We start from the raw sequence: 21,030 nt of genomic DNA on the forward strand, positions 1-21,030 counted from the left end.
TGGATAGATCAAGGTTAGGAATTATTTACACAATAAGAATTATTGGGTTTAAACGTTCAAGACATTCTCAAAGGTGGACACATGCGAACATTCAACATACATCCCTCATTCATCAGGTTATGCCAGTCACTCTGTTGGATCTCCTGACTACAAACATGAAGCTCACGTGCTAAGGTTCTGGAAATCTCGAAACAACCTATATGGAAGACATCTCCAGATCTGATACTAAGACGACGGTGCACCGTATCCACAATTTCTATAGTCTCTATCCAGCCCGACATGGCTAAAGAAATTAGAGTTCATGAAAGCATGGTAACATATAAATTAATTCATCATGTCGATCGTCGTTTTATACTTTCTAATTGGGATATTTATAAATATTGGTTTATTCTAAATACTTAGCTTTATCTCGTTAACTGCGAATTGGAGATCTTCGTGCACAAACACTGATTCTAATATAGTTTATGAATTTAAAGTTTAAGAGTTTACTCACAAAATATGAAAACAAGATGTCACTCACCCATAGACAAATTTACTTATTTTTTCTTTTCTTCATAATGTTGCTATTTACAATTTTTACAATCATCGCGTGTTTCGCGACACTCCCGCCTCTCAGAAATTAATTTATGGCTGACATCAAATCTCGCGTCCATCTATGAATTTTTTGCATAGCTTGGACCGCGGCAGTTCTGCGTTGAGCACCTGAATCAACAGCTTGACTCGAGGCTTCTTCATTGTCAGATTCTGTGTCAGTAATGGGAGTTTGTACTGGAGCAGTATCCTCTCTTTGTGTCAAATCTGAATCTATCAACAATTCACTGTGGTCATTTAAATTTAATTCATTTTCGATATCATTATTTGAATTTTTATGATTGTCCTCAGAACTTCCTGCACTTGTAGAGTCGTACGCCTGAGTCTCATTAGTTCTCAATGGTAAGGTCTGAGATTCTTCTTCTAAGTTAATGCATACGCCTCTAGCTTCATTGTCTAAGGATGTTCTGATAGGATCTTGGAAAGACGTATCTTCATCAGCTTTCAAAGGATATAAATGTGCTATTGACCTTGTGAATACACCGTTTTCTACTTTAACCTTTGCAATTCTACATAAACCGTCTTTTCCTTTGATTAATTCTAAGATTGTTCCCACCTTCCATCCTTCCCTATTCTTGGCTTCACCCTTTATTTGTACTACATCTCCAATCCTTGGAATTCTCTGACACCTCACCCTTGCTTGTTTGGGTGAATTTCGATATCTTTCTCTTAAGCTCAACAAGTACTGGTTTAAGAACATTTCCTTGTATTCGGCCATTATCATGTTGCCTCGGTTCCATCCTTCTATAAGTTGTTTTTTAATAAGTGAACCGGATAATGGTAAGCTTTCAGTGAGTACTTCGACACTGAAACACTTTCCTGGTGTCAGAAAATCTGCAGGTTTGAGAATGTGATCTACATTTGCTCCCACATATGTGAGCGGTCTTGAATTGATTACTGCCTCAGATTCTTTCATTATTGTCAATAACTGGTTATCAGTTAAAATGTGCTTTTCCAACGTTCTTTTTAAACAATGTTTCACTATAGAAATCAATCTTTCATAAGTCTCTTTTATGAGTTTTTCAGTAAATTCACAATCTTTTGGCAAAAGGATTGGATGTTTTGCATCAAATGTTAAATCTGAATATGTCAAGCGACCGTCACAGCGTAAGATTCCATTTGTGTCACAGAACAAACCTAAGTTGCGAGCTAGACTTGTCTTTTTTCCTTGTACTTCTTCTAAAAACCATTTTTCTTGTAGCTGTCTTATTTCTTGTACTTCAGGGTCTAGGTTAGGCCCAGAACAAGATTTGGTTGACAAGGTTTTTGCTCCTTGATGTTCTTCTGTCTTGGACGGACCCTCCCCCAACAGAAGAGAAACTTCAATATTCGGATTTTTCGGCCAAGTTTTCACATCATGTCTTAAGAAGACTGGTCCTTCTAGCCACCTCTTCCTCTCTTCTGATGAGGCATTCGGCCGCGTTGCGACATCAGCTGGATTTTGTCCAGATGGAACATATCTCACAACCAGTTTTTTGTTCTTTTTGATTTCTTGTATTCTTCTGGACACGAACGGTTCCAATAGTTTGTCTGAGTAAAACCAGCTTTTCACTATTTGGCTGTCAGTCCATAATATCATCTCACTTATATTCAACTGCAGGAATTGTAGTACATAGCTTATAAGTCTACTTCCAATTAAAACGCCCAACAATTCGAGTTTAGGTATCTTCAGATTTTCTTGATCTTTGATGGGTATAAGTCTTGATTTACCTATCACAAATTGTACGTTATTTCCTTGTACCAAGTATACAACAGCCGCATATGCCACCATCGAAGAATCTGTGAAACAATGCAATTGTGCTTTCTTCTCATTTGGTACAGTCATCTTTCTTGGTAGACTTATTGATTGAATTTCATCTAGGTCTTCCCGTATATTTATCCATTCTTGTTTCCTTTCATTAGATAACGAGCTGTCCCATTTGATCTTTTCCTTCCATAGTTTTTGTAGAAGTAACTTGGCTGGTAATACTATGGGTACACTAAAGCCACACAGATCATATATTGCAGCAATGGTTTTAAGAATTCCTCTTTTAGTTATAGCATTTGTCTTGTTTATCTGTGCTCTAAGATGTAATGAGTCTTCTTGTAATTTCCAGTTTAAACCTAAAGTATTCACTGTTGTTTCTGGTGCTGCATCTGGTATTTGATCAAGAAAATCCTTTGAGTTAGAGCTCCATTCTCGTAGGTTCATTGATATATCGGAGAACTTTTCCTTTGCCTCTTTGTACAAGTCGATTGCTTCGTCTAATGATTCTGTACCGGTAAGTAAATTGTCTACATATATGTTTTTAGCAAGTTGTTTTGTGTAGTTTCCTTCGCATGTTTGGAGATGAGTTTTGATCGTCGCATTTAACAAGAATGGACTGGATATAATTTCAAAGGGAACTCTAGTGAATCTGTATTGTACAAGATTGTTTTCTGTAACAGGTTTTTCAGTATTCTTAAGCCATAGAAATCTAGTTACATCTCTATCGTCATTATTCAATCCAACTTGTAGAAATGCCTTTTCAACATCTGCTGTCAATCCTATATCGTGACATCTAAATTGAATCAATAGACCAGTCAGATCTTCCAGCATCATGGGACCAGCATATAAGCATTCATTAAGACTTTTCTGATTCTTTACCTTTGCTGAGGCATCATACACTAGTCTGAGAGCCTTACCTGGAGCCATTACTCCGTGAAAAGGTAAGTAATGTACAGGATGTTTCTTCTCTTTAACATTAGGGACCCATTCTATAATTCCTCTCTGTAATTGTTCATTTAGTGTCTTGTCGTATATCGACAAGGTGTTCTTATCTAGTCTTTTTACTAGTCCTACCAGTCTTCCATATGCTAATCCATAGTTGGTGGGTAACTCTGGGGGATAATCCTGCCAAGGCCAACTGACATAATATCGACTTTCCACTAGCTTGGTATTTTCATTAAAGTGTTTAATAGCTTCTCCTTCTCTATTTGTGTTAGGTGAGTCGACGATACCTATAGATTCTAGATCCCATAAAGTCTTCATCGATGCATTGTCCAGTGGCAAGTCAGGTTCATTTAATTTGGTTTCGTATGCGGCCTGAAAGTACGTGAGTGCAGATAAATCATCTCCCCTTTCCTTTCTTGACCGACCGGATAAGATCCAACCAAACATTGAGTTCACAAGATATAAATTTTCTTTTATTTCTACCCTTTCAGGCAACATAATGGATTGATAGTAATCGTTACCAATCAGGATATCAATGCGATCCTCCAGAGATCCGTCATCGGCTAAAACATACTTATTGTGGTGTTCCCAGTCTAAGAAATCTTTATTTTGTGTGCATACTTCTCTCGTGATTGTAGGTACTACATTGACATATATAATCCTTGAGTTATTATTTTTCGATTGCAGACAAAGTCTAACTAGAGGGCTTTCAATTTCGCGCGGTTCTTCCTTACCGAAAGTGAATACTGTGAGGTGATGGTTTTCTTCAGGTTCTAAATTGAGATTTTTCGCAACACTTTGTAAGACGTAGCTCCTCATACTGCCGTTATCTAAAAGTACACGGCATTTCTGTACAGTTTTGTCTCTTCCTATAGCGTTGACAATTATCGTCTCGAGCACAGTAGATCCGCAATCACTGACATGTAAAGAAGTGGTCGTTTCTTTCTTAGGCTGGTCCCTAGATGGACAGAGTGCTCTATTGTGTAGTCCCGTTTTACCACAATGCGGGCAAGTTTGTAATTTAGCTTTGCACATTCTTCCGAAATGGCCCAGCCCTAAGCACTTGTAGCAGCGATTATTAAGTTTTGCCTTTCTGAGTTGCAATGATTTGACTTTGGTACACTCATCGTTGAAATGATTTCCACTACAGAATATGCATGAAAACTTCCTTTTCTTTTGAACAGGTGCAGAGGTATTCTCTTCATCAATTAGTTTTCTTTTGTTTTGATATGTCTTTGTAAACGCTGTCAAAGTTGGTTTAAATTTCTTACGCATATTGCATTTGACATCGGGTTTTCTTTGTTTTACTCGCCTTTTGTTTCCAGAATCCTGTATGAGTAAAGTTTCTGTAGTGAAATTCTTCACTTTACTACTGCCTTCTTCACAAGTTCTTTTTGCTTCTTCTCTAGCTGTGAGTACTACCTGTAGCACTTTCCTTAACTCTTCTACGGATTCGTCCTTTAATTTCAATTTTAATTCGTATATTATTTCTTCCGGAAATTTCTCCATGATTAAGAATCTCAAGTGATTGTGTTCTATGTTTTCACCTAAAGAATTTAGTACTCTTAGGTGTCGTTCAATGTCATCTAAAGTTTTCCTGCATTCATCTGGATTTTCGGCACGTTTTAGTTTATACAAGGTGGAGTAATGCGCATCGACTATCTGTGATTTTTTGCCGTACCGGTTAGTAAGGGTCTCTACAGCTATTTTATAGTTATCGTTAGTTGTTTCTAGTCCATCTAAAATGGTTTGTGCATCCCCCTTCAGAGATGTTTTTAAATACAGAAGTTTATCTACGTCTTTTAGCTCTCTCTGGTCAATATTTGATTTAAACTGATCCCAAAACGGTGTCCACTGAAGAACGTTTCCATCAAAGGTAGGTAAATTTAATTCTGGCAACTTTCCTCTATTTGTGGGCTTACCTTGGAAGGAGGAAGTATTAGTTTTTTCCCTTTGGGATTGAATTCGCGAGTTGATCTCAGCCAAGGACTCTTCTCCTTCTAATTGTTCAGTTGTTAAGATGCTTATATCATCCGCATTAGGGTTACTAGCCATCTTAAAATACTGGTACAATTCTGTATTGAAACGGGTAACTACAGCTTGCAACTTAGCTGTAGTGATCTTAGCTTGATCATATTCTTCTTCATTCCATGATCTTGACGCACAAAGCTCCTTGGCCTTATTAGATAGATTCTTTATTTCTGACACAAATTTATTTAATCTTTCTATATGGATTTCTTCCATTTTTTCAAGATACTGCAATTCTTATAATGAAACCTGAAATCATCATAATTCCACGGTTATTCATATAGTCTCTTAATAGACTCAGTGTTATTCATTAATTTGTTTACGGTAAGTGACTTTCTAGTTAAAAATTGCTGATTGATTGTACCGACTGTGAATTTATTTCATCGACCAATATCCCTTTATGGTATATATTAAACTTTATTAATTACTGGTCGTCATTCTAGAAATTAAACTTGTCAATCAAAACTTTATTATATTCACGTCCCTCACATAGTTCGGCTTAGTTTATTTAATTTTAATACCCGAACATGACAAACTTTACATTTAAATGTTTCATTAATTTAATTTGGACGTGAAACTAATCCCTTTTATTAATTAATATTCATATCCAGGTCCCACATGGTTTGGTTTAGGCACACAGGCCCTAATTACCAAACCGGAGTGATACATCTTATAGTTTATTACTCTTAATTGACCTGGAGCTGACACGACCATGCCTTGATCATTATTAATTTCAAATCCAAGTCCCAGTATTTCGGCTTAGTTTGGTTACCGACCCGATGACACAACCCTTTGTTTGCCACCGTTAATTGACTTGGTTTGAACTGGCCATACCCTTGGGTTAATTTAATTTTTGAATCCAAGTCCCACTATTTCGGCTTAGGATAGTTACCGACCAGATGACACAATCTTATGTTTGCCACCGTTAATTGACTTGATTCAACCTGGCCAAACCCTTGGGTTTATTTAATTTTTGAATCCAAGTCCCACTATTTCGGCTTAGGATAGTTACCGACCAGATGACACCTTTTGTTTGCCACCGTTAATTGACTTGATTCAACCTGGCCAAACCCTTGGGTATATTTAATTTTTGAATCCAAGTCCCACTATTTCGGCTTAGGATAGTTACCGACCAGATGACACCTTTTGTTTGCCACCGTTAATTGACTTGATTCAACCTGGCCAAACCCTTGGGTATATTTAATTTTTGAATCCAAGTCCCACTATTTCGGCTTAGGATAGTTACCGACCAGATGACACCTTTTGTTTGCCACCGTTAATTGACTTGATTCAACCTGGCCAAACCCTTGGGTATATTTAATTTTTGAATCCAAGTCCCACTATTTCGGCTTAGGATAGTTACCGACCAGATGACACCTTTTGTTTGCCACCGTTAATTGACTTGATTCAACCTGGCCAAACCCTTGGGTATATTTAATTTTTGAATCCAAGTCCCACTATTTCGGCTTAGGATAGTTACCGACCAGATGACACCTTTTGTTTGCCACCGTTAATTGACTTGATTCAACCTGGCCAAACCCTTGGGTATATTTAATTTTTGAATCCAAGTCCCACTATTTCGGCTTAGTATAGTTACCGACCAGATGACACAATCTTTTGTTTGCCACCGTTAATTGACTTGATTCAACCTGGCCAAACCCTTGGGTATATTTAATCTTTGAATCCAAGTCCCACTATTTCGGCTTAGGATAGTTACCGACCAGATGACACCTTTTGTTTGCCACCGTTAATTGACTTGATTCAACCTGGCCAAACCCTTGGGTATATTTAATCTTTGAATCCAAGTCCCACTATTTCGGCTTAGGATAGTTACCGACCAGATGACACCTTTTGCTTGCCACCGTTAATTGACTTGATTCAACCTGGCCATGATCATGCACATTGGGTCTGTCTTTAATGTAACAGGGATCTTAGAAACAATTTCTAGTTTTATTTTAAATATTCACAGACAGCACAAACAATTCTTTTAATTAAACCCTTTTCATTTATTTATTTTCATTAATGCAATTGACTACTCATTGTTTATTTAGTTTAGAATGACTAAACTTAATTTCATTCATTACTCCATGTGCTTTATTTTAAATGTTAACTTCATATAACACAAATATCTAATTTATTATGTGTTATCAGACAATACTTAAGATCACATGTAATTTCCGGTAGCCAACACTGCTTTAGTAATTTGAAACTGCCCCTTTCACAAAGGGATCCTTCATAGTATGAAATGTAAATGTGACATCATTACTCACAAGTAATTCTCTTATGTTATATTTATTTGTACTTAATTGTCTTTGATAAACAATGTAGTATGTAACTATTATAAACTGATTTATTTCTCATTATCAATTAGTTATTTATCTAGTATCAATGTGAGTTTAGTTGTGAGAGAGTAGTTCAATCTTTTAGGACAAATCATTTCACTGTAAGTAGGAAATTTACGTACCTGATTTATTCAAGAAACTGATTTCCAATAAGTAGCCTTTTCACGTGAAATTTTCTCACATTTCCATGTGCGATGGGAAACCTTAGTGAGTAAATAACAATTACTTTATTATGAGGTGTTTCCTAGTATTTGTAGTTTAAAATCAGTGACAATTTAATTCAATTTATAAATTGCGGAAAGTTTCCGCCATTGTGAATTCATTTTATCTCTAATACTTAACAAAACGCTTTAGAAGTATGTAACATAAATGTTCTCACCTGTAAGGACAATAGCTTGTTCCTTATTTTTGATTCACGAGCACTTTTGCTTGAAAGTTTATCTAACTTGCAAATAAACAAAGTTCTCTTCCACACTGATGGTGATTGCTTACTGTAAAAACGTCATTAATGTCACTTCACTGATACGTTTCGTTCAGTGATCGGAAATACTTATTTCAATTTCAAATTTTGCCAAAATTCTTATTTAAATAATGGCATAAATTAATTTATTATTTACTGTGATTAATTTTCATTATTGAAAGTCGAATTTATTTACAAATAAAAAGATTTTCAATATCGATTTTCCAATATACGGTTGACAACGCCATCTGCGGAAGAGTAGCCAAACTAAAAGTCTCCTCCTATGCTAACGCCATCTATGAGAGAGTAGTCACACCATGAAGACTCTCTCGCGCTAACGCCATCTATGAGAGAGTAGTCAAACCATGAAGACTCTCTCGTTCTAACGCCATCTATGAGAGAGTAGTCAAACCATGAAGACTCTCTCGCTTTAACGCCATCTATGAGAGAGTAGTCAAACTATGAAGACCACTCTATCCAATCTTTAGCTGAAAAGGGTATCACAAACTGAGGGCATAATAAATAAAGTACAAACAATTTCTTTATTTTGAAGAATCCGTCGCCTGAAGCTTCCACCTGGGCTTATGCTGAAAATGTTTTGACATGATAACATATTTTAAGTACTATAAACGAAGTACTTATGATTTAAGATACTGTAAATTAAGTACCAATCTTACTACACCCTTTCAGGGTCCATGTATTGTAGAATGTATTTGCACCGCTCCTCCACAGATGTCGCCTCAATCACATGATTTAATTATTCTCATTTATTTATCTTTCTGACTGTATTTCAAAATAGGATGACTACATTCGTTTTATTGAAGCCTTTGTTTATTTTATAGCAAATATAAGTAGAATATATGCTCATTAATCAGATCCCCATCATCATTCCACCAAAAATATGTACCAAAGGGGGATATTCAATACATATTTGATTATGATAATTAGTAATAGTTATTTAGTGTTCCTTTAATCATAAATACTGGCCTGAGTTCTCATTGAATTATAACTCAGTGAATATTCAGTTACTGCTTCGCTTTTATATATATAATTAATCTGGGTTTAGAAAACTTGATATCTCAATTATAAGGCATCAATATTATTATTATAATGTGGTCATCCTTACCTCTATAAATATATGTTACAGTGCTCCGAAGGTCCCCAACCATCGCAGCCTTTCATTAACAGCTAATGGTAGTCATCTCTCCAATCTGTTTAAAGATTGTTAAATTGATTCCTTCTGAATCACTAAGCACTTAATCTAAGACACAGTTATGGATAGATCAAGGTTAGGAATTATTTACACAATAAGAATTATTGGGTTTAAACGTTCAAGACATTCTCAAAGGTGGACACATGCGAACATTCAACATACATCCCTCATTCATCAGGTTATGCCAGTCACTCTGTTGGATCTCCTGACTACAAACATGAAGCTCACGTGCTAAGGTTCTGGAAATCTCGAAACAACCTATATGGAAGACATCTCCAGATCTGATACTAAGACGACGGTGCACCGTATCCACAATTTCTATAGTCTCTATCCAGCCCGACATGGCTAAAGAAATTAGAGTTCATGAAAGCATGGTAACATATAAATTAATTCATCATGTCGATCGTCGTTTTATACTTTCTAATTGGGATATTTATAAATATTGGTTTATTCTAAATACTTAGCTTTATCTCGTTAACTGCGAATTGGAGATCTTCGTGCACAAACACTGATTCTAATATAGTTTATGAATTTAAAGTTTAAGAGTTTACTCACAAAATATGAAAACAAGATGTCACTCACCCATAGACAAATTTACTTATTTTTTCTTTTCTTCATAATGTTGCTATTTACAATTTTTACAATCATCGCGTGTTTCGCGACACCCCTGTCAAATTCTTTACAAGAAAAGTAACTATTATAAATAAAAGCCACAACAGTATCTACCCAAAACTCTCTCATACAAGTTATGCAAGTTGCGGATGCCAACCCCTGTCTTAGAACATATACGTATAAATAATATATATATTTACATTATCTTTATCTTTGTAAAAAAAAGCGCTAGATATACTATTGTGTGTAATTACAATGTATTCAGCTTAGGTTTTAAACAACGATATACAGTATGTAAACTAACGAAAACCATTTACTGTAACCCGTAAATGTCCAGGTGATACTGAGAAACTTTTACTATGGGATCAACCCCGAAATCACGAAAATATCTTCTGACAGTTTCATAGGTAGTTTTATTTTATAGTAAGTATTTCCTATGGGAGAGTAAATTTTTATTTCGCGTTTTGGGTGTTGGTCCCATAGTAAAAGTTTCTCAGTATCACCTGGACATTTACGGGTTATAGTAAATGGTTTTCGTTAGTTTACATACTGTATATTGCTGATTAATAAACCGTATACTTCCTTTGTAATTTTGGTTCAAAAAGCGTGATTACAGTACTTAGGTAAAACATTTTACGGTTTCAAACATCTGCTCGAAGTGGAACACTTGAGACATTTATAACTTCTGATTGATGTATATAACTGACATTTTGGCACCGCTCTATTCAATATAATACAAAATTAGGTACTTCTAGACTTCATCTAGTCTAGGTCAGCAGTTTCATGTAACTTACAAAATAATGATTACTATGTCTGAAGTCTTTATTAGCAGTGTATTTTGTTGAGAATGTATCTTCAATAAAAAATGTTCTAAAAAGTAGTCTATAGATAAAATACTTGAAAGCCTTTATAGTAAAAATATACAATATGTTCGGCTGTGATTGACATTTTTGCTCTACGCCTGTAATCATTTTTTGAACACAGATAGGAGCGAAACGTAAAAAGTTATAAATGGCCTGTTTTTGACGATTAATGAACAATACATAACGATTAAGAAATGAGATGGTATTTTTGTACAAAGGTTTTTAAATAATCGTGATTATGTAAATTACAGCTATAGTTTAATGTAGGTTAAAATAAAGACATTTTATGTTAATTACATGTAAGATGATATTTATTCATATTTTGTAAATTTTCAAAATAAATAAATAATTTACTTTTGCCCATTTTAATTTACATAGCTTCAAAGAGTACAATAAATATAAACTTATATACATAACTATCCCATTCAAAATCAGTAAGTATTATGATCATGCTATAAAACGTAAGTATCTTCCTACTAATAAAGACTGCTCTACAAATCTTATCACTCATAAAAGGTGACAAAGAAAAATGTAGTGCTCACCAGCCAGTTGTCATCATAAACAACATCGATGGAGCAATAACACTTAAAAATGATTGAAAATGAAGAGTCGATGGTTTAATTCCCATAGAAAATTTGAATTTCGCGCCTTGTTTAGTGCTTGGTTGACCGTATATCATGTTCTATGGATCATAATAGTACATTACGATACAAGTGCGTAAAAAGGAAGTTCGAAACGAGTGGCGATAAATTAAAACACGACCGAAGGGAGTGTTTTAAATCGACACGAGTTACGAATTTCCTTTTCGCACGTGTATCGTACGACGTTTTTCAGTACAGATGGCCCTCCGAAGTTTCGACCTGCAGGGTTAGCACATGATTGCCGCTATGTCGCCGCGAGATAGACTGCCCGTCCTTATGTCATTTATACAGTTAGAAGAAGACGTGTGATCTATCTCGCGGCGACATACTCTCGCGGCCATCATGTGCTAGGCCTACTGGCATATAATGAACCACTTCTCGCACTAGTGCGTAAAAAAAACACCATCTGTATTGAAAAAAAGTTAAACGCAAAGGTTTATTGCCCCATAGAACATTTTATTTTCGCCGTTTTCTACCGAGCAAGGCGTTAGGCGTTTGACAAACAATAGTAATTGCTATGACCTTCACTCACTCACAGAATGGAGACATAAATAAATTTTCTTAATTATTTTTTGTCTATAGAAACTAAATCAATCGTCATTGTTTTTTTTTTATTAAACATAAAAATATCATGAAACGAATCTCAATAACGGTCGTTATTTAACGTTACTTAACAATGTTGCAGGGCCATCACTACTTATGAGCGGGTTTATTTCCTCTGCCAAACCAAAAGTCAAAATCTGACGTTTGGTTATTGTGATACCGCGCGCGTAGAGTATCTTATTAAATTCAAATGGAAGATTACGCTCCAACAGATTTTTTATTTAGTTGTGTATAATTTAAGTGTTAATAAAAATCTATAGGATTAAATTTTCCAAAGTAAAATACTTGCCGTTCTAACCTTAAGCGGCGAAAGTATAATGCATCATAACCTCAAAGCTGAATTTGTTTTCCGTTATAAATTTTAAAATCTGTTCAGTTTAACATGCAGAAGTTACAAGATAGTGTTTTTTCAATAATAAAAACTACAAACCTTTCTCCTGCCGTGTTCAGTTATTTGCAGCCATCGGAAAATGCAGGTATGTTGATGACAGAATCTACGAAATTAGTAGGTAGTGACAACGAAAAAAAACTCGACTTTTTATGATCCCACAGAGGCCGCAGCTTCCTTTGTGGACACTAAGTTGATGTAATCACTGTTTTCACACCCTGCTATTGCTAAGTAATCGAAATTAATGACTCTTTTTTTTATTTTATAAGTCAACATTTATTTTGTAGTCAATTCAGTTCTTCCTTTAGTTTAAGCTTCAATTAAATAACTACCTAGTGGCATACAGCTGTAACAGTATTCTAGCAAGAATAATAAACTCATCATACAACAAATCACATTCTCTATTGGGAATTATTATAACCAAAGATCTGAATAGTTTTTAACCTGTCTTTTTCAGAAAATGTTCCTCTGGGTGGTATTCTAAGTGACACGAAGCATGGCTGGCTGGCGCTGGGCACCAAATTCTGTGTGGTGGACCTTAGAACCGGGCTGAAGGTAGCTGCCAGGACCTTTGGAGTCCCTTATAGGTGAGAATATTTACATCTCATCAAAGTGGACTACTTTGAACTTAAAAATGCCAACTTAATAAATACCAGTAATATCTAAATGCTCTGTGTAAATGGATCCACAATATAGCACTTCATATTGTCTTGTTGAGGATGCAATAAATTTAATGGAGAAAATCACACCATAAGTAAACAGTATCAATGCTCTACTTATAAAACTAGCTGCAACATCATAAATTTTGCTATTCTCTGTTGTATCTTTTCTATTTGTGTGATTTAATAAGTGTGAGGGGAAAACGTCCCACTTTGTCATTTGCTATAAAGCCGCTTTGTCAGTATATTCATATAAAAATACAAGTAAATCTCGCCTTACTGGTAACCAACAAAGTGGCGCGTTTTACTAAACATACTCACAAATTCACCTTTCCTTTAACCCTTTATAGCCTGAAGACTCAAAAACAACCACCCTTTCTTATATTAAGATCATCTTATTGACTAAGGATGGTGATGAGGTGTTTGAATTCACAATTTCTTTTTAGTCTTACTCATTAAAGTCTTAATTTACTAAACCTTTATAATCCTCTGAAGATACTAATGTACAAGGTGGTTGTATGGTTAATTGGTAGCCAAAGACTTTGATTTGCACAAAACTAAAATATTAGATTTAACTTTTTTTTAAATATCTTATTAATTTCAGCAACACCAACTGTACAATCACCAGCGTAATAGAACTGCCCACACCGCTCACCGAAAACTCCAAGCAGCTCATTGTCTGCCTAGAATGCGAAGACCTCACCGGCCTCATCTGTGTACTCCATGTCAACGGCTCACAGATCCTCCGGTGCATCCAGACAGATGTGGTGATTACGGAGATAGCTGTGTGCGATGAGGTGCCGGATGGCCCGTTGACATGCTTTGATGGAGTTATCATGGCTGGCTCCAAGAGAGGAGAGATTTTTGCGTTTGATCTGAATAGAGCCAGTCTTATTCAAGGTAAGTTATTAGATGTTGTGTTTAAATTAGAATCTTATATCATTCTATGGCAAATTGAGATCAGCAAGAGGCTACAGCAGATTTATTATTATTTGTTAATGCACAGGCAGCGTATAGCTGATACTATGCATATCAATTTCCCGCTTCCTCCACTTGTGTTTTGTCCATTCAAGAAATATTTATCAAATCTATTTTTAAAAGAGTTCACTGCAGGTACTCTGATTTCGGTCAAACTGTTCCACACCCTCACAGTGAGAGTTGAAAGTGTTTAAAAATGAGAGCTACCGATATCATATTATATCCTTTTCTTCTGTTATAATCCACTTATGGCATTGTTATATAAGCTAAAACATTTTTTCCAGCATTAAAAGACATATCCCAAGGCTACGAGCACCTAGTCCGCATGGAATCTAACCCAGCCAATCTAGCATTCCTCTCTCACAATGCTGTCTCACAAATAGACCAACACAGAGATCAGGCATTAGAAAACGATGACCATCTTGCTCTAATCCTTAACGAAAACTCACTAGTTGACGGCCAGTATTTGTTTAGAAATCCAGATGGTTCAATTCGGATGAAAGCGAAACAGGACCACATAAGAGTGTCATCACTTCAGTATGTGCCGCAATTGGGCAGTTTGGCGGTTGGATTTAATTTCGGGGCGTTCCAGATTTGGAACATGATGAGTTTGGAGCTGGAGTTCGCGTCGCAGGTTAATAGAGAATGCTTGCCGGTCACGCATTTTGGATTTCAGGTATTTTTTTTATATCAAACTTGTTTCTTCCCTCTTTTGTTTAGTTTTAACCACCTTTTTTATTTTCCTTGTGTGCTATAAATGATTAATATGAATGACAACTGATGAATGATGATGCTATATTATTATACTTAATACTGGATTGAAAATGAGGTTCCTAAAGGGAAATAAAAGTCTTGAATCGTCAATTTATTAAAAATTAGCGTTATGTAGAAAATTGCAGTTACTTTTGCTATCTATAGCCAAATTAATTGATTTGACTGAGAATTTGGGCCAAGAAACCCTGCTGCATTGCCGATCTATTATACTGATACTGATCCTTGACTGATCGGCCCAAGCACAACACCGCTGCATTTCGCGGCAGTTTTTGTTACGCTGCCACGAAGTGCTGGAACAATCTTCCACCACCTATTTGAGAGATCAATACAGTTAGTGGGTTTTAACTTGATTAAACCACAGAATACCAGAGCGGTTGGCAACACTTAGTCGTGCCAAACTGCATTACTGAGTTGGAGACCATTTTAACTTCACTCTTAAGTAAAAAAAAAAATTGTTTTATTTCCTTGGAAAAGTTAATACATTATTGCCATCAGTGGTTATTACTTGGTAAGTAAACCTGTATTGGGATGCCCCATTCCTCTAATAGCTCACAGTCATAATCTTAATTGTAAGGGAAATTTCACATCATTCTTTTATTTTCAAGTATTTTAAATAATATACTTTGTAGGAGCCTTGTGACGACCCGAGAGCCTTCTGCTACCTGTGGGCCGTGTTCTCCGTGATGGAGAGGTTTGAGGAAGAAGAGTTCCCCCTGGCTGTCATGTACTCCCTCACCTATCAAGGGAAGAGGATGCTTTCGGATACCAAGTGTCTTTATCAGGTATGGATATTATGTTGTTGATGGCAGCGACAGTGTAGCTCTACGTTTAAACTCGATTTTTTTTGTATTTCCGGATGTTGTCCTCTATAGGTCGCAATTCTCAACCGATTCTTATGAAATTTTGTAACTATGGTTAACTGTATTATGTTGGCTATCGTTTTTGAAAAATTTGAAATTTGATTACTTTACGGAAATCCTTGTTAACGTTCTAGAAGATTACTTTGCTAATCTATTTGGGAATTAGCAAAGTTATCTTCTAGAATTTCCTTCTCTTTTTGTATCAAGTTAGAAAACATTACTCTCCACGGTGTGGTTGACTTTTTTGTTTATTTCAGGACTTCATGATGGCGACAATAAGGTTCCAAGTGGAGCTGACTGTGATGGAGAACGCCGGTCAGTTCGTTGGTGGTAGATGCGTGTCTTGTCACGCGTACTCCGTTAGTTCTACCTTAGGGGAGGAGGGTGAAGATAGTAAGTAATATTTCGTATTCTATAACAATTAAATCTTTGGCCTTTTAGCATAATTATATTAAACTAGCTTTTGCCCGCGGCTTCGCTCGCGTTAGAAAGAGACAAAAAGTAGCCTATATCACTCTCCATCCCTTCAAGTATCTCCACTTTAAAAAATCACGTCAATTCGTCGCTCCGTTTTGCCGTGAAAGACGGACAAACAAACAGACACACATACTTTCCCATTTATAATATTAGTATGGATTATACTAGTTCTTCTGTTCAACTTCTGAGCCCTTCCGTTTTCTGCCATTTTTTTATTTTGATATTTTTAGGGTTTAGGTCAATTGTACTCAGAATCACGAGCACCTTATATCTTAATAGGAGACAAAAAGTGTCCCAGAATTTCCACATATTTTTGTTACCCCATACAAAATGTATAGAAAATGGTAACAAAATAAGAAAAATCGTAATGGAACAATTTTGTTTTACACTAAATGTGAATGCCATGTGACAAGAATACCATAAAATATTAACAAAATTTTCACTGCGAAGTATTTCTTTTAAATAAAAATGTTTTATTCTATACTAGCTTCTGCCCGCGGCTTCGCTCGCGTTAGAAAGAGACAAAAAGTAGCCTAGTCACTCTCCATCCCTTCAACTATCGCCACTTCAAAAATTACGTCAATTCGTCGCTCCGTTTTGCCGTGAAAGACGGACTAAACCGACACACACTTTCCCATTTATAATATTAGTACGGATTGAACATTTTTATAGGCATGCTGAACATCTGCCAGCTGGTCTGGGAGTGCTGGGGCGAGAACGTAAACTCCGCCACGGAGTATGGCATGCTGCTGTTCGACCTGGACCAGTGGTATAAGGACCAGATGCCTTGTGAGTATCATCATACTAATTTGATAAGAGGGGCATTTTCAGAATTTGGGACCCCACCAATTAGCGAAAGTTGTTAACAAAAATTAACTCACTGTCAGTTTTGTGACGATAACTAAGCATAAGATTTCAATAAAAAAATTGTTTTTGTGTTAATTACATAAACTTTAAGCGATAATCTACATTCAGAATGTGAAAAAAGTAAATTTTTAGACAGATTTTATGGTTAATTGTCGTCACAAAACTGACAGCGAGTTAATTTTTGTCAACAACTTTTGCTAACCCAAATTCTGAAATGCTCAGATACGCTATGATCCATTGAAATCGTATGTTTCAGGGGGGGTTGGTTTGCATCAAATGAGGTAGTTCTAATTTTTTATACATATTGTTAAGGATGAAATAGTGATGTCAAATCCGAGTTTTCCACCTCGAAAGCCCACCGGGTCATTATTAAGTACTTGAAAAACCATGACTTTTTTTGGTTTTTCTCATATTTCACCATCAAAAACTTTCTTAAGGGCTGAAGTCATTATGAACAATTTTAAGAATAATAAATTACCAATAAAATAATATAAAAAGGATCATTGTGGCCCCAGTAGTTTCTGAGATACGCTTAGTTAAAGTTTTCACAATTTCATAAAAACACAGTGTATAGTCATATACTGGAGGGTGAGTTAATGTTATGTCCTTAAACTACTTAATAGGACACGGGCATGTCTTTAAACTACGACAACCAACGTTAGTAGGTCCCGCAAGGCATCGTATTATACGATGGGAAAACATTTACACCTCTGTATAATTGATGCTGAAATGCCAAACTTCTTATAGGCTCTTGCGATTGTATAGAAAATGTATAAAATGAGAAAAAAATGTTAAATCCCAAGTTTTAAAAGTGAATTTGTATTGTAGCAACGTACAGCCTACAAAGCAACGCGTTCATGAGCACCTCGTGGTGCGGGCAGCTGGCCGCGGCCGGGACTCGAACCCTGGACGTGCGGCTGCAGCCCGGCTCCGTCACGCCCTACTCGCACGCCACTCGCCTCGAGGAGCACTTCTACCCGAACTCTATACATTACAGTAAGTCAATTTTTCCTTAAATCTCTGGTTTGAGCTGGGATTCGAATCCTGGACAATGCAGTATCGCGTCTATTTTAACTCTATACAGTTAACTGGTAGAGATTCCTCAAAGGGTACTAATGACAAGCATTTCTTTCGTGTGTGTATTTTCTTGTACAACACTGTTTTACTACTACTCCTCCTACAGTAATTTACGAATTGTGTTGCACTTTTGCTTAGCCAGTGTCAATTTGTATAGGTGAATAATGAAAGTGAAGAAGGGCTTATTGTTGAGTACTGGTGGTGGCATATTGTTCCAACACATAGTGGCGGCGAAACGGAAGCTGATACAGAAGGCAATCATGTAGAGGAAGTGTCGTGTGCGTTAAGTTTGTATTTGTAATGGTTTTAAATAGCAATATAACAAAGTGCCGATATTTATTGTAAATAAAATTTATCTTAGGGCGCTGGTTTAGAAACGCTAAATCGTGCTTGTTGTTTGTCAGGGAAACAAGTGGCAAAGAGGATCAAGTATTATAGAGAGTTACTGTCAAAGTAAAATATGTAATCACAGTGCATAGACTGCCCTCTCCCGACACAAGCTTAGAACTTTTAAACCTCAGTTTTGACAATTTGGCCCATATTCTTAGATTGATATGTGTTAAAATGTCAAATATTAGTATTAGCGCCATCTAGCTTAGCGTACTCCAAAGGTGTAATGCCATCTAGGCCACCGTATCTTTTTCTGTATGATACTGGGGTACGTTTTTTAACCCCCGACGCAAAAACGACGGGGTGTTATAAGTTTGACGTGTCTGTCTGTGTGTCTGCCTGTCTGTTTTGTCTGAAAACTGAGTTAGTCGGGAGTGTTCTTAGCCATGTCTCGTGAAAATCGGTCTACCGTGTTGCGGTCGGCGGTTTTTTCAAAATTTTAATTTTGTGGTTAGGTTATTTGTTAGACATTATCTGTCCATACGGAGTTATATAAATGTATTTGGTACTAGTCAATAAGCATGTTTATTTTCAGATTGCATCTGCCTGAACACGTCGGACGCGTGCGTGCTGAACACGGCCGGCATCCAGCGGCAGATCATAGCGGCGATGGACGAGACGGGGCCGGCGGCGCTGCTGCACCCGGCGCGGCTGCACCGCGCGTGCGCCGCCGCCGGCCTCGCGCCGCTCTACGCCGACGCGCCGTCCGCCGCCGCCGACCCCGCGCCGGTGAGACTCTACCGTGTCCACAGTATGTAGCAGAGCATGGCGTCCATGATGAGACGGGGCCGGCGGCGCTGCTGCACCCGGCGCGGCTGCACCGCGCGTGCGCCGCCGCCGGCCTCGCGCCGCTCTACGCCGACGCGCCGTCCGCCGCCGCCGACCCCGCGCCGGTGAGACTCTACCGTGTCCACAGTATGTAGCAGAGCATGGCGTCCATGATGAGACGGGGCCGGCGGCGCTGCTGCACCCGGCGCGGCTGCACCGCGCGTGCGCCGCCGCCGGCCTCGCGCCGCTCTACGCCGACGCGCCGTCCGCCGCCGCCGACCCCGCGCCGGTGAGACTCTACCGTGTCCACAGTATGTAGCAGAGCATGGCGTCCATGATGAGACGGGGCCGGCGGCGCTGCTGCACCCGGCGCGGCTGCACCGCGCGTGCGCCGCCGCCGGCCTCGCGCCGCTCTACGCCGACGCGCCGTCCGCCGCCGCCGACCCCGCGCCGGTGAGACTCTACCGTGTCCACAGTATGTAGCAGAGCATGGCGTCCATGATGAGACGGGGCCGGCGGCGCTGCTGCACCCGGCGCGGCTGCACCGCGCGTGCGCCGCCGCCGGCCTCGCGCCGCTCTACGCCGACGCGCCGTCCGCCGCCGCCGACCCCGCGCCGGTGAGACTCTACCGTGTCCACAGTATGTAGCAGAGCATGGCGTCCATGATGAGACGGGGCCGGCGGCGCTGCTGCACCCGGCGCGGCTGCACCGCGCGTGCGCCGCCGCCGGCCTCGCGCCGCTCTACGCCGACGCGCCGTCCGCCGCCGCCGACCCCGCGCCGGTGAGACTCTACCGTGTCCACAGTATGTAGCAGAGCATGGCGTCCATGATGAGACGGGGCCGGCGGCGCTGCTGCACCCGGCGCGGCTGCACCGCGCGTGCGCCGCCGCCGGCCTCGCGCCGCTCTACGCCGACGCGCCGTCCGCCGCCGCCGACCCCGCGCCGGTGAGACTCTACCGTGTCCACAGTATGTAGCAGAGCATGGCGTCCATGATGAGACGGGGCCGGCGGCGCTGCTGCACCCGGCGCGGCTGCACCGCGCGTGCGCCGCCGCCGGCCTCGCGCCGCTCTACGCCGACGCGCCGTCCGCCGCCGCCGACCCCGCGCCGGTGAGACTCTACCGTGTCCACAGTATGTAGCAGAGCATGGCGTCCATGATGAGACGGGGCCGGCGGCGCTGCTGCACCCGGCGCGGCTGCACCGCGCGTGCGCCGCCGCCGGCCTCGCGCCGCTCTACGCCGACGCGCCGTCCGCCGCCGCCGACCCCGCGCCGGTGAGACTCTACCGTGTCCACAGTATGTAGCAGAGCATGGCGTCCATGATGAGACGGGGCCGGCGGCGCTGCTGCACCCGGCGCGGCTGCACCGCGCGTGCGCCGCCGCCGGCCTCGCGCCGCTCTACGCCGACGCGCCGTCCGCCGCCGCCGACCCCGCGCCGGTGAGACTCTACCGTGTCCACAGTATGTAGCAGAGCATGGCGTCCATGATGAGACGGGGCCGGCGGCGCTGCTGCACCCGGCGCGGCTGCACCGCGCGTGCGCCGCCGCCGGCCTCGCGCCGCTCTACGCCGACGCGCCGTCCGCCGCCGCCGACCCCGCGCCGGTGAGACTCTACCGTGTCCACAGTATGTAGCAGAGCATGGCGTCCATGATGAGACGGGGCCGGCGGCGCTGCTGCACCCGGCGCGGCTGCACCGCGCGTGCGCCGCCGCCGGCCTCGCGCCGCTCTACGCCGACGCGCCGTCCGCC

At 39.9% G+C, this 21,030-nt stretch overlaps 2 protein-coding genes across 2 annotated transcripts in view; one reads left to right on the top strand and one right to left on the bottom strand.

Moving 5' to 3' along the window:
* Positions 1 to 2,703: 2,703 nt before the first annotated feature.
* LOC125231580 lies at positions 2,704 to 9,987 on the bottom strand. Its single transcript, XM_048137039.1, has 5 exons — positions 9,909 to 9,987; positions 8,033 to 9,324; positions 7,776 to 7,856; positions 2,978 to 5,560; positions 2,704 to 2,727 (listed from the first exon to the last, which is right to left on the bottom strand). Exons 4-5 carry the CDS (start codon positions 5,525 to 5,527, stop codon positions 2,704 to 2,706), a joined length of 2,574 nt encoding a protein of 857 aa, XP_047992996.1. The 5' UTR covers positions 5,528 to 5,560; positions 7,776 to 7,856; positions 8,033 to 9,324; positions 9,909 to 9,987.
* Positions 9,988 to 12,225: 2,238 nt separating this feature from the next.
* LOC125231645 (protein ELYS) overlaps positions 12,226 to 21,030 on the top strand; it is a 57,634-nt gene continuing 48,829 nt past the window's right edge. Inside the window, exons 1-9 of the mRNA XM_048137129.1 lie at positions 12,226 to 12,521; positions 12,891 to 13,020; positions 13,697 to 13,992; positions 14,355 to 14,746; positions 15,474 to 15,626; positions 15,962 to 16,097; positions 16,854 to 16,970; positions 17,877 to 18,044; positions 19,051 to 19,244. Coding sequence (XP_047993086.1) covers positions 12,428 to 12,521; positions 12,891 to 13,020; positions 13,697 to 13,992; positions 14,355 to 14,746; positions 15,474 to 15,626; positions 15,962 to 16,097; positions 16,854 to 16,970; positions 17,877 to 18,044; positions 19,051 to 19,244 — 1,680 coding nt within the window. The 5' untranslated portion in view covers positions 12,226 to 12,427. The remainder of the gene's footprint in view (positions 12,522 to 12,890; positions 13,021 to 13,696; positions 13,993 to 14,354; positions 14,747 to 15,473; positions 15,627 to 15,961; positions 16,098 to 16,853; positions 16,971 to 17,876; positions 18,045 to 19,050; positions 19,245 to 21,030) is intronic.

This window comes from Leguminivora glycinivorella, chromosome 12 (genome assembly GCF_023078275.1).
Source record: "Leguminivora glycinivorella isolate SPB_JAAS2020 chromosome 12, LegGlyc_1.1, whole genome shotgun sequence".
Lineage (NCBI taxonomy): Eukaryota > Metazoa > Arthropoda > Insecta > Lepidoptera > Tortricidae > Leguminivora > Leguminivora glycinivorella.

Coding starts and splice junctions, on each gene's coding strand:
- LOC125231580 (XM_048137039.1), bottom strand. CDS start 5,527: ATGGAAGAAATCCATATAGAAAGATTAAATAAATTTGTGTCAGAAATA. Junction 2,728..2,977: donor TACAATACAGATTCACTAGA/GTTCCCTTTGAA, acceptor ATCAAATACCAG/ATGCAGCACCAGAAACAACA.